The sequence below is a fragment of the Aulostomus chinensis genome, chromosome 6 (genome assembly GCF_037954235.1).
Source record: "Aulostomus chinensis isolate RoL2024-O1b breed Wild chromosome 6, RoL_Achi_v1.0, whole genome shotgun sequence".
In the NCBI taxonomy this organism is placed as follows: Eukaryota; Metazoa; Chordata; class Actinopteri; order Syngnathiformes; family Aulostomidae; genus Aulostomus; species Aulostomus chinensis.
In genome coordinates this window covers 30,787,164-30,800,540 of record NC_141325.1, presented here as the reverse complement: position 1 = coordinate 30,800,540, position 13,377 = coordinate 30,787,164, and the positions used below count along the sequence as shown (strand labels likewise).

Genomic DNA, 13,377 nt, shown 5'->3' with positions numbered 1-13,377 from the left:
TCTTTTGAATGTATCCTTCCCTCTGTTGTGTTTTCACAGCTTAAACAACAGTTTTCTGTTTTTTTTCTTGCTTTTGGGGAACACTGGTGCGTTCGGATGTTGTTTTATTGGCCAGGCCTGTGTTCAAACACAGCACCACATCTAGATGGGAAATGCTGAAGAGGGACTTTTACCTTTCCCCCAGGCTTGGACCTCTCCTTCGGCCGATGCATGAGAAGAGGTTGGTCCATCTCTTTGATCACAATTCCATAGTTCTTGCTGTTCATCATTCAATAACAGGTGTTAGACGTAAAAAGCAATACAGACACAAACAGAATGCCAAGGACCATGCACTTCCACCTCAAATAAACGGACCAGAATTACACCCAAACACCTAATATTCTGGTTCATGTCCGTCTCACCTGTAGTAGTCCACAAATGTGGTATTTGTGCCATCCATCAGAGTAAAGGTGTCTTTGGGTGACTTGCTCCACTCGATTGCGTCAATGCGGTAGGTGCGGTTGTTGTAGCGGGTGATGACGATGCTGCCGATGAGTTCTTTGGTGCATTCGTCTTTAAAGTTCTCTTTGCTCTGCTGATACAGCAAATTCCTGGCAGACAGCAGTTGGTATAAAGTTAGAGTTTCCCTTTTGTCTCAACAGCAGAACACTTTACCAACGTTTACCCTGCGTGCTTAGATCAGGATGATTTGTTACCAATTGTAAGACAAGCACCGTCTAATTCATTATGTCTCTGCCCTTCAACCGTTCCTCTACTCCAGCCACATTCCTCAAAGGAAGACTGAAGAAGTGGTAGGTAATCACCGCTCTGTCTCAGCAGACTCAGTATCATGCTGCAATCTAGTATTTCAATATGTGTGGCATTAATGTACCTGTGTCTGGCATTTTCACTTTGTACTAGAGAAATCAAATACAGTCATTGTCCGTTCACTACTGTTTGCAAGGTCTGAAATTAACGTTTTACTTCACCAGCCAACTGTCTGGTACATACAATAAAGCCTTTGTTTCCACTCATCATACCGAGCGCATCACGATGGTCAGGGCAGACTGTAAAAAAAAAAAAAAAAAAAGCGAGATAAAAAAGAAGAGGATTTCTATTGCAGCAAGGAAGGACTGGCCCACAGAACCAAAAGGGGGCAGGCACAGCTCTGGATTTGAGTATTTTTGTTATGTAGTCGTCTTTCAACAACGGAAAATAAGACAAAAACAAGACAGATAAGACTAGACATGTATGACAATACTATCTGCTTGCAACATTTCCCTGCAGTTGGCAGATTGCTCTCCAACACTTAAGAGAAATGTCCACCCACCTTTGGTACATGGCAGGTCTCGATTCCAGACCCTGACCGTTTTCATGCAATTTTTGTGGCTGTGTGAACTCACATGACATCCAGCACCGAGTCATTCCGCAAGACTTTGTGAGTGACATCCACACAAAGGTACAGGCCTCCATCTGTACGTTTGACAGCCGTTGAATAGCCAGGCCATACCTGCAGCCTACAAAAACAGACGGACAAAAAGTGGTGTGGAGCTGCAGGGGTGTTAGCTAGAGAACCCACTGGCACGGCACCGCTTACCGATGTTTGCCAAGAATGACAGCACTTTCTGGATCGTAATGATTTCGCCCCACCAGCTTCAGTCCGACCATTTTCATCACCCTTGAGAAACAGAATAACACGGTCATTGTGTCGTCACGTGACCATCACCATACAGATGGACCGCTTAGGGACCGTCTCATCAAGGCCTTTATGAATAACGTGAGCACAGGTTAACTTCTGACGTCATCCACTCATTTATAGTATTTTTTTGTTGGAGAAAAAGGGAAAATAATTCCGTTTTCCAGCTACTACCGATGGAACACATCGCATGAGACATACAGAGTTCTTCTGGATAAATGCCTCAAATTATTAGAAGATGGAATGTTAGGGTAGGGTTCTCTTTCAAAATCATGAACAGACAGTTTAAGAGTTGTTCATTACCTTTTGTTCCCCTTGACATTATCATTCACATTAACGCCATACATGAGTGAAACCATTCATTCATCTACATACCATTGCAAAATTCCAATACAATCCACAACCTAAGTGGTCAGTACCTCCTGAGAACCACATTGTAGAATGGGATGCACAGATCGGAGTAGGGAGGCAAAATCTTGGTCATCTGGATTTTTATTTTTATTTCTTCGTTATCGGTCCGTCTCAAACTCTTGAGTACAACCACCTGGAACACACAAACCCTCAAGCAGACATCCACTGCTCAGCACTGTGGAAATGCATTTGGTTGTGGAGAAACATCTTTTAGTATCATCCAATAATCAAACAGATGCTTTTTCCATGAAAATTATCCCATCTGTACAAAATTGCTGTGGGGGTTAACCAACCACAAGTTAACGACACCAGAGTTCACTTGAATCTTTCACACAGATACCTACGTCATTCATCTCTACAGGCAGGTAGAGTATCGAGCCATCAAAAGCCACCACGTCCCCCGTGGTTGAGCGGTGATCCTTCATCATGCCAAAACGCATCGCAATTGACTCAACATTTGGACTGAAAGACAATATTGACCGAAAAATGAGTTATAAATATGTACAGACCTCAAGTCCAAATTCGCAACATTACTTTCCAATAGCAATCACACAAATGTTTGCTTTGGAGTATTTAATCTTGCTCGCCTGACAGGCCGTCATGTATTCTGCAATGTCAGTTATGGCTATTGAACAAAAAAGTGGTCAACATATGCAAAAGTAATCCAAGTCAGCCAAAAGCTTTCTTTGGGTCAAAATTATTTAAATATATATGTTGGAAATGTGTTTTATTTTCTGTGGTCCCAAGCTGTGCTTTCACATCTAAAATTAATGCTCACACTTCTGATGCGACTTGCTCTACGGGCCCCTCACACACACACACACACACACACACACACACGAGAAATGCAATGAGATCACAAGTTCAGACTAACTACAGGATGCAATCACCCGGCCCACATTCAGGGATGTCTCCTTCGTCAAGAATAAATGACGTAGACACCACTTGCATTGCAGGGAAAAAAGACAAGTGGCACCCATCAATAATCTCATGTGTGAGTGAAGATTCTCAGACATCAAGTCTTGGTGTGTATAAGCCTCTTGGATGAGAGGTGAAATGTCTTCAAGGACACTGAAACAGTCCAGCTGACTACGACACAGAAATATTCTCATGCCGTCCTTGTGCTCGAGGGGAGCTGTTGTCCAGGGGCTGCATTCTTGGTGGTTGTTTTTGTTACATGCGGTCTTTTCTGGCCCCATGTGCTGAAAACCACCTTCCCTGTGGTCCAGGAGCTCCTGATTATGAATTCAGGACTGTTGAGGCCATATAAAGGGGTTCATTTTTACATGTGCAAATACACAAAAAACATCTATAGCACTCCTGGAAATACAGTAAAAATACAAACATGAAGTATTGCCATATAAGAGGTTCAACAGCCTGGAGCTTTTTCTGGCTTCTGCGGTGGACATGCAGTGTGTCAATTCGTGCCAATTCATTTTGGATGAGCAGCAGCCAATAGGAAACTCCCACACACAAATTTTGCCGTCTCAGCTCTAAATACTGATCCACATTATTATTCAAGACTACGTCAACATTAAAAACATGTTTCACGAGACAAGATCGCTGAACTTAAATCAAAGTTTTGTTGGATGGCGGCAGAAGGAAGGCATCTATAGGGAACAATAAGGGATACTTACATAAATGTAACATGGTACTGATAGACAGCCTCATTCTTGCAGTGAATCGAGATGTGGTTTGAGCCAATAGTTACAGGAGCTCCTTTTTTCCCAGCCTTATTAAGCGGCTCACTGACACAAAAAAGAAAGTCATGTTCAGTCCAGCACATGACTTGCCAACAGTAAATATCTACCAAAAGCTGAATAACTGAAGCAAATAAAGCTCGACAGCAAGCTGACATCAAAAAAGTAGCATTGATTAGAGCATCAGGGCAAGGGAGGTATTTTCACATCTGTCATTGTAATTTCTCTACTTTTTCTCCACAATTCCCTATTAAATAAAAATGAATCAATTCTATTATTTATGACAAAAGGCAAGATCAATGTAAAAGATACCGTCTACATCACAGGTGTCAAATCGATCCAGTAAAGCGCCGCGTGGCAACACCTGATTCTACTTAAATCAACTAAGCTGCGTCCTCACAGCTCATTGGTTGGCTCAGGTGTCACTTTTGCTTGGTTGGAAAGAAAACCTGCAGCCACACGGCGCTGTGCTGGACCAGTCTGACACCCCTGGTCTACATGGACACCACACCTTCAGCTGCAGGTAGGAAGGGCGGTGCAAGTGTGTGGCAAACACACAATGGGGGATGATTTGCTGGAAACAAGACTCACAACTCTAATGGGTAAAGGCAAACTAATTATACTTACCGGACTGCTTCCAGTTTTAACTTTGACTTTTCAGGCACAACAGCAGAGAGCTCCAGCGTTTGCTGGCTGGCTGAATCAGGGCGCACATCTCCTACAAATGATTGACAAATATTTGATTTTGTCTCACATTATCTCGACTATAACACAGTTTTCTTCTTCCCTGGGCTTCATTAGAGCCAGGCAGCAACTCGATTAGCAGTGAAATTGAATTAATACTTTTGCTGATATTGACTAACTTTGGTAATTGCAACAAGGCGTATTCACGCCTTGTTTTCATCCACCCCACAAGCACTGCAGTGCTGTGAACACAGCCCTGCCCCCTCCTCATGCTCACTTGCTCCATTCTCTTGCTTTGATTCATTAAGACTGGACCAGGTTACAAAGACTGGTTGGTTTTGGTGGGCAAAGAAAATGGCAGGAATGCCGTTTGGAAATACTTTGCATTTGAAGCCAATGATTAGAGAGACAACACAACAAGCCCACATGCAAGCTTGTACTACAGAAAAGATGCCATCAAAAGACTTAATCCAAAATTTAACTTGACTAAGAACATGAATTGTTGTTAATTTAGATGTTGGTGGCATTAAACAACCATCCACACAAAGTGTATGTCGTTCTCACGTGGTAAAAAATACCACTATTTTCCATTGGATCGTTACAAAGAAATTTTAGCACAATCATGACACTAATCAGCAAAATAACTCTCTCATAGTTTGATGAAGTGCTCAGGTGGGTTGACATAACAGATGCAGCGGCGTTTCACAGCAGCAAAGACATCAAATCCTGTTGAATTTTGAAAAGTTCCTTTGTGGAATGTTACAAACCGGCTGTGTTGTGAAAATTAAGACTGTAGTCATAGTTCACATCACTCAGTCCCAGGTCGTATTATACGTGGTGTTTGCCATTCATTTGTTACAATTTTAGTAAAATTCATTTACTTTCTTTCTTGAGACTAACCTATCAAACCTAGAGGTCCCTGATTAAAATTTTATCTGCTGCAATGCTTTAAGAATTAATCATTTTTGATTCCATACCTGTGTCTGATGGCTTAGAGTGGCAGGGAGCTTGAAGCGCAGAGGTTACGGAACCAGGATGGACACCACCGAGAAGAAAAGAGGGCAGTACAGGGAATCCTCGTCCAATGCCAAGCTGTGGCATTGCTGCTCTACCAAGCCCCGTCATCATCTGGGGGGACAGATCTTGGCCAAGAAAGCTGGAACACATCACAATCCATCACAGCCAGTGTTGTAAATCAGAACATCCAGAACAACAAACCTAATCAGACACAACTATCAGCTCAGTTTGAGGAAGCTAACAGGGATGCTAGCCTGGGATGGGGATAACGTCAAACTGGTATAAGAGATGAGAAGTTTTGACGATAATCATCCCTGCATGGAGGGTGGTGTGGGATTATGAGCACAGATACAGGCGCACGTGCAACGGTGTGCATTACTTCCACAACTTTCATAGTCCATGCGGTCAGACATTTTAGGTGACACGTCGTCAGGGTTTAAAGACCCTTGCAGAGATGAGACACTGATGTCAAGCTGGCAGATGGAGTCCCCCATCAACACCGAAATGGGCAAAAAAAAAAACTTAATATATTCAAATCACCAATATTAATAATCTAAAACACTGCAGACCTTTATTACTCCACAGGAGGGCATCACAAACCAATACAACAAAAACAAACTCGTACTGACTGAAACCTGAAGTACTTCCAAATGATAAATGAACAACTGCTTGTTTTTCTCCTGGGGACTCGACAGCTGTTGCTTCTTTTCTATGAGCTTTAATGGCAGTTGGCTGGTTAACCAGCTTAACGGTGCATTACTACCACAAACTGACAGCTGTGTGGCAGAAGAAAAGAACTGTGTTCTTGCAAGAGCATCTGCTACTAGAGCCCAAAGTCTCACAAGTATAAATGTTAATAGGCAAATATTCCTTCATTTTAAAAACACTACCAGTCAGAAGTGTGGACCCACCCTCTCATTCAATGTTTCCTCTTTGTTTCTGCTACTTGCTACATTCTAGTTTCATCCTGAAGACATCAAATCTCTGAAGCAGATCAATGGAATCATGGAGCAAAGACAGAATTGTTCAGAACTGTAAACCTGTTTTATATTCTAGCTCCTCAAAGTCGCCTCCCTCTGCTTCGCTGCAGCGCTGCAAACCCTCGTCCTTCTCTCAGGGAGCTTCATGATGTCATCACCTGAAATGGTTCCCCCTCTCAGGTTCACCTTGTCAGGGTTCAGTGGTGGAGTTTCCTGCCTTCTTCCTGGTTGGGAGCATCAGTTGAGCTGAGCAGAAGTCAGGCTGCTATACAGCTGGTGACACTGGCGGGGATTTATTCAACCTGAAGGCCCACTGAACCAACATGGCTGCCACAGCGTCCTGCAGCAACACGCCATCCCACCCCGTCTGCGTTTAGTTGGACCGTCATGATGTTTCAGCAGGACGACGACCCAAACACACCTCCAGGCTGTGTGAGGGCTACTTGACCAAGAAGGAGAGTGATGGAGGGCGGCCCAGGTGACCTGGCCTCCAGTCACCTGACCTGAACCCAGTCCAGATGTTTGGGATGAGATGGAGCGCAGAGTGAAGGCCAAAGGGCCAACAAGTGCTCAGCACCTCTGGAACTCCTTCAAGACTGTTGGAGAACCGTTTCAGGTGATGACCTCATGAAGCTCAAGGAGAGAACGCCAAGAGTGAGCAGAGCAGGAGTCAGAGGGAGGCTGTTTAGAAGAACCTAGAACGTAGAACCTGCTGGAGGTATTTCATGATTTGATGACTACAGAATTCCAGATGTTTTCATAGTTTTGATGGCTTCAGTGAGAATCTGATGTAAACAGTCATGAAAATAAAGAGGAACCATTGAATGAGAAGGTGTCCAGACTTCTGACTGGTCCTGTGTGTGTTCAAATATATTTTAAGATATAAGATAATCTTTGACACCCTGATCCACAAGGATATTGTAGGTCACAAGATTAAAGAAGGGGTTGGTGGGTGTGACTGTGGGGATGTCAGCGTGTGGTTGGATGAGGTAATTCAAATTTATAACAACACTGATTGCTTCTGAAAAGTGCTGACTGGGGTTGGGGCAGAGGCTAATTTCATATTTTGATAGGTTTCCTTTTCACTATCCTGTGCTTGTGAGAACATCTCATGTGAACAATTTCTCAAGAACTGTTCATAAATACATACATGAAGACAAGAAGTAGTGTGGAAATAACAGCTGTCAGTCCTGTGACAATCCAGGAGTTTCTGTCTCCTATTTCGCAAAGTCAAGCTTAATCTGTATGACTGGAATTGATAAAAATGAATCGGTGTATGTAAGAACTGGAAACATGGTGACTGCACCCCTAACAATTCTGAGCAAAACACTGTTCTGTTACTCTACATTACAGATGTTTAGGTCACCTGTGGATAACCCATGAAAACGTGACAAAAACTGAGCCCCCAGGTTAGCAAAGGAAAGCCAAACTCAGAACGCTGACCATTTAGATACCAAAGCTGATGTGCACTGCCCTGGCATGAGTTCCTGATGCCTTTCCTCATCCCTGAATCAAATGTCCCCCATCCTGTCAAGGATCAACACCGTTTGCCGACACTCAGTTGGGCCCTACCTGCTGCCTTGGCCCGGCGCCTCTTCAGGTTGGCCACTGCTTTGAGGGCTGCTGATGACACTCAGACCAGTACCTTGCTGCTTCAGCTCTCCCATATCGCCAGCTGCTCCTCGTCCTGTAACGCAAATTTACTACTGACTTCTACCAATTTATATTAATATTTGCTGTGACTATGTATAGATGTAATTAACCAAATTATTCACTTTGTTCAAAAAAATTTCAGGCTTATATTCCTGTTTATGTTGGAGCAAACTCCAACTAATGAATGACAATAATAAATTGAGTCTAAATATTACAATTTCCCTCCAGGATATTTGGAAAGTTGACCTTCCAAAAAGCTGGGACTACTTAAGTTTATTTTGTTAGCAACCCAAGTGTAATAAGTTCAACAAGCAGACCTACAGCTGGAGATGACGCAACATATGACTTCATAGTAGCATGAAGGTGGATACAACCCACTTCAAGAATGGGACAAAGGAATATTAAGTGTCGATTCAAGTATTGCTTAGTACAACTATGACCTCATTCTGCTTCAGATAATCAGAAAATGCAGTTAACATGGCAGTGTTATTTTCAGAATATTGCCGTAATCAGTCTCATTCTACTTCTGTGGCCTGTGAATGCAGGACAGTCAAACAAGTTTCCATTCTGCCTCCAAAAATTTCTTGAGGGCTCTTTTTTTTAAAAATCATCATCTAATTCTCTAAAAACAAATAATTTAATCCATCGAGCAGGGACATCTCCTGGTGAGGCGCTTATTCTCCAAACCTTTTGCTCCTTTTAACGTTGCTCTGGACAAAAAGGGGCTACCAGATGACAAATCGTTGATGACACTTTCTGGGTTTGAGGCAAATTTTATATCCGTCTCGCTAGATCTTTATCTATTAGGGCTGGGCGATTAATCGAATTTTAATCGTCATCATGATATCAGAATGTGCGATTAACACATCGCAAAAGTCATGTGTCCACGATGAGATGTTCATTTTCAAATGCTGTGAAAATAAACCAATCACATGCGAAGTTAAATTAGCCGCGCGTTCGGCCCATGACAATTGGTGGTGTGGTGTCAGCTACATGGGGTGATAGCTGACACCAGCGTGCTGGTGGAGGCGAGGGCAGGCGCGTTACGTGGATGTCCACTGAAGACGAAAACGCAGAGAAAACTAGCGAGCACGAGGAAAATGAGGTGGACCTGGTGACGAAAAAAAAAAAGCTCACTCATTTGGAGCGATTTTGGGTTCAAATGAGACGACGTCGTACAAGCCCAGGTACGGTGTAAAACATGTGGGGCGGTCATGGCAACTACGAGGGAAAACACAACCAGTCTTCATCGACACCTGAAACACCACCACAAAGAAGTGCAAACAAAATTCTAAGACAGCCGAGGCGCAAAACAGCCGACAACACCGAGTCCACGTGGCGTCAAAGGATTGCAGCAACCGTCCATTTTTGTGAGTTTAGCAAACGCGACTCCACAGCCACTCGTTCGCCCTCCGAGAGGCTCTTCAGCGCGTCAGGGAATGCGGTGACATGTCAGCGCTCCTGCTTGAAACCTAGCAAAGTGAACATGTTGGTGTTCCTGTGTGAGAACTTGAAATAAGAGACGTGTTAAAGGAGTCTTGGATGAATAAATCTCCCTCTCTTGATTCAGTGGTTCTGCATCACTCACTCAAGTTATAAATATACACACACATTAATCGCAGGTCATATATCGTCATCGCAATATTCAACAGTGTAATCACACATCGCATGTTTTCCTGATGTCGCCCAGCCCTAATTTTTATTCATACACACACAAAAACATATTACAAACTTAATGGTATACTGAAATACCATTACAGCATCTCTCCAAAGAGATGGATCAAGGTGCACAGGTGAACATAAATGTCAAAATTGTAGTATTAATCTCTTGTGTATTATTGAAATAATTACATCAAAAGTTCCTGTCAGTGCATGTTTTTATGCATAATACTTATGGCACCTAAAGGGTTCCTTACACCACAGGGGGGCGCCAAAGCTTCAGACATTATGACAACTGAAGGAGGGTATTTGTTATAGAGATCAGTGGGCCTTAAAGTCAAATCTAGAATTTAGAACCACTCCACTTTCTACACCTCTGGTTTCCCCGCTCCTCTGGTAGAGTCGAGCGACGGTGAAATCACCTGCAGCAAGTTTACTTTTCACCAACTCCATCTTCTCCAGGCTAAAGGCGCACGCAGCAGCATCAGGTCTGCCCCACCCCTCTCCTTGATGCAGCCAGCAGCCAGCCAGGGACTCTTTACCAGTGACTTTTTATTTGGAAAACAGGCTGCCCAACATCTGACCTGACCTGACCTGACCTGACCCACTTGCATATTTTTTTTACCCGAACCCGTGGGTCCTGTCGGGCTTACCCAACCCATTGAGAACTCTATTCTGTGAAACACAATCATGTGAATAACTGAAGGTTACTGTTTCCAATCGTACCGAGACACTTTGAGAATGAAGTCATGGATGACACACTGTGAAACCCCAAACCAACAATTTCAAGCACAAATCTATTGATAAATTATTCCATTCCAATTAGACAATTAAGATATGCAGTAGTTAACAACAATAATGGAATAAATTAGTTTTACTACTTGCTGCTTCCGGCCCCGTTTAATTGCCATTAAAATCCTCAATTCTACTACACACCTACTGGAAGCGTTCCTCTTCCCCATGAGCCCACTGCTGGCTCAATTCCCATCCCTCTAAACATTGAGACCAGCGTTGACCCTTGACCATGCGTGGGCATATCAACCTGCAGGCAGACAGAAATTGACAATCCTTAAAAAGGTGGGAATTTGTTTCACGACAATCAAAAACAGACACATATCTGGTCCCAACTACCTCTTTTGTGGTCTGGATATCTTCTGATGGGTCTCTCATTGTGGCTTCACATGGAGGTGTGTGTGTGTACTGTGACTCCGGACGAGGCAGGATAGTGCCTCTTGACAGTCCCACCTTTGGTTCAGCTGCTGGGAAGAGCAGCCCTTGAGCATGGCCAAGTCCTTCATCCATAGGCTGCATCCACATCCTTCTAGCCCGTCCAACTACATGCTCAGTTAAGGGTAGAGTTACCCCTCGTCCTTGTGGGGTATCGCCAGGTTTAAGAAAACCTCTGGCTCGTCCTACACCAGATCCTTCTGTGGAGAGAGGCAGTCCTCTACTACGTCCCAGCCAGGGAACACGGGGCACACCACTGTGGTCTGGAGGCTTGTTTGCATCCATTGAGTCAACCTCAACTTCTGTTATTTCCGGTTTACAAAATAGTGAACTGCAAAGAAAAAACACACGATTAAGATTTCTGACGTATCTTAACGGTCAACCATCAAAAGGAGTGGAGCTTATCCACGTCAGTTGGGTTAAAGCTGAAGTGACAAGTAAAGTTATTCAGACGCTGAGGCTAAAATAGCAATGATCTGAAGAGCAGAACCATCAGATGAGTTTTAATTTGCACCTGCTGGTCACAAGTCAGCCTCAGACGTTGCATCTTCCAAGAGTCAATTTCAGACCAACAGTATTTGGATTCAGCAACTGGTAGAAATACTACTAATAGTAACTGGGCTAAGGGCTAACATTACAAGTAAGAACAAAGATGAAGTAGTGTAAAAATGCACAAAACAAGTACTGCATGTATCAACATACATGCTTTCTGCAGACTTGTCATCAGGACACTGATGAGACCAGACATCACCTTAGACTGGGAGCATCGGTGTACCATGATCTGGCGTCAAAGCTGTCTTTTCCTGGATTTGTTGTTGTCTTACCAGATAACCAACTTTCCTTACCAGCCTGTTCTAGTACTCACCTTTACCCACGATATCCACTTGACTGAAGCTTAATTTCACATTTCTAAAAAATATGTCTTGGGTCCGACCTGCGTTTATTGAGCCCCATAATGATTTCAAGTCGATTTTATTTGTATTGCGCCAAATCAACACAAAATTATTTTACAACACTTTACAAGTAGAGCAGGTCCAGCACCTCACTCCTGGAATCAAGGAATTCACACCCAACAATCACAACAACTACAGAGGCCTCCAAAATCAGGTCACCCATCAAATATAGCAATTGATACAGTCAAGGCATTATTTTCTGCATTTTAAGTGCTCTAAATTTACAATAAATTAAATTATGGAAGCATATCAGAAAACAAAGACATCTGTGGCAGGATGAAGGGCCGGTAAAACAGTAATTATATACATACTACTATTAGAAATATTCATCAAAATAATTTCGTTGTGTTCATTTGTTGTTAAAACTCCGACTACAATCCCAACATCATCGCGTGGCGATGGAGAGACTTGATGAATAGAGCGGCAATAGGCCGGCAATGGGCCTGCACGACCACACACCTGGCCGTCAGGTAAACTAACCCACCTTCAACCTTTATTTGAGCTCATCAATGACTATCAGAATAACAGTGGGGACAATTAGCGTTTCCTCTAGCATGGCAAATCACGATGAAATATCGATAATCACAATTACCCCCCCCCCCCCCCCCATCATGCTGCTTGCTCGACTGCACACCTCTTATCAAAATACTGGCAAAATATTTTACGAATTTCACAAAAAAAAACACGGTACTAAAATGCAAGTCTTCCAACCTGAAAAGAGTAATGTCATGTTCAAACTCACTTAAGTTCAGAGACGAATCTCGAGTGAGGAGGGACAGAAGTGGTGACGGCACTGTCGGCCTCACGGCTAAAGAGCGACGGCGCTTCGTCAGGAGCTGCTAGCTTAGCTTCTTCTGTTAGCATTAACATGACGGTCGAACTTCACCTTCACACATTTACAAATATCCTACTACTAACTAACCAGAAACCGACTCATTTAGTTATTTAACTCACTGACTAGATAACTCGACCTTCTACCGCTGAATATATGTAACAGAATTGTTCCAGTGGAATTTTTCAACTATTTAAACGACAGAAACTCACCAGCTAATAGATCAGCACAGCCCGAAGCTAGCTTTAGCTAGCGTTAGCTAACATTAGCTAGGTGAGCGAGTGAGCAGGAAAACTCACGCGCCCGACGATAACAAGGACTCTGACTTACGCATTCTTACAAAACTCGTTTCGGTTTGTTGTCGGACCAAAATACTAAAACACAACTTGACTGCATGACTTAACATTGGGCCTCGAAACTCACACGGTAGCCTTGAGGGTCTCACGTCTTCCGTCGGCGCACACCTGCACATTAGACCCACCTGAGCAGCCGGATCCAGATAGCTGATGGAGGATCTGCCCTCTTATACCCTTATTGGACTAGCAGTATATCTTGCAGGTTGGTATTGGTTTACTGAGCCTGTCAA

The 13,377-nt window shown here is 43.3% G+C and overlaps 1 protein-coding gene across 3 annotated transcripts in view; it reads right to left on the bottom strand.

Moving 5' to 3' along the window:
- The window catches only part of piwil2 (piwi-like RNA-mediated gene silencing 2), a 19,144-nt gene extending 5,767 nt beyond the window's left edge, over positions 1 to 13,377 (bottom strand). The window contains exons 1-13 of one of the 3 annotated variants that reach the window (XM_086207532.1): positions 13,215 to 13,377; positions 10,911 to 11,337; positions 10,716 to 10,821; positions 8,040 to 8,154; positions 5,448 to 5,626; positions 4,414 to 4,504; positions 3,724 to 3,834; positions 2,431 to 2,548; positions 2,095 to 2,219; positions 1,577 to 1,657; positions 1,383 to 1,496; positions 402 to 590; positions 174 to 258 (exon numbers count right to left, since the gene is read on the bottom strand). In XM_086207532.1, the coding sequence (XP_086063658.1) occupies positions 174 to 258; positions 402 to 590; positions 1,383 to 1,496; positions 1,577 to 1,657; positions 2,095 to 2,219; positions 2,431 to 2,548; positions 3,724 to 3,834; positions 4,414 to 4,504; positions 5,448 to 5,626; positions 8,040 to 8,154; positions 10,716 to 10,821; positions 10,911 to 11,291 (1,695 nt within the window). In that variant the 5' untranslated portion in view covers positions 11,292 to 11,337; positions 13,215 to 13,377. Of the gene's footprint in view, positions 1 to 173; positions 259 to 401; positions 591 to 1,382; positions 1,497 to 1,576; positions 1,658 to 2,094; positions 2,220 to 2,430; positions 2,549 to 3,723; positions 3,835 to 4,413; positions 4,505 to 5,447; positions 5,627 to 8,039; positions 8,155 to 10,715; positions 10,822 to 10,910; positions 11,338 to 12,701; positions 12,964 to 13,003; positions 13,192 to 13,214 lie in introns of those variants that run through there. The other 2 variants (XM_086207533.1, XM_086207531.1) reach the window with 2 other exon arrangements.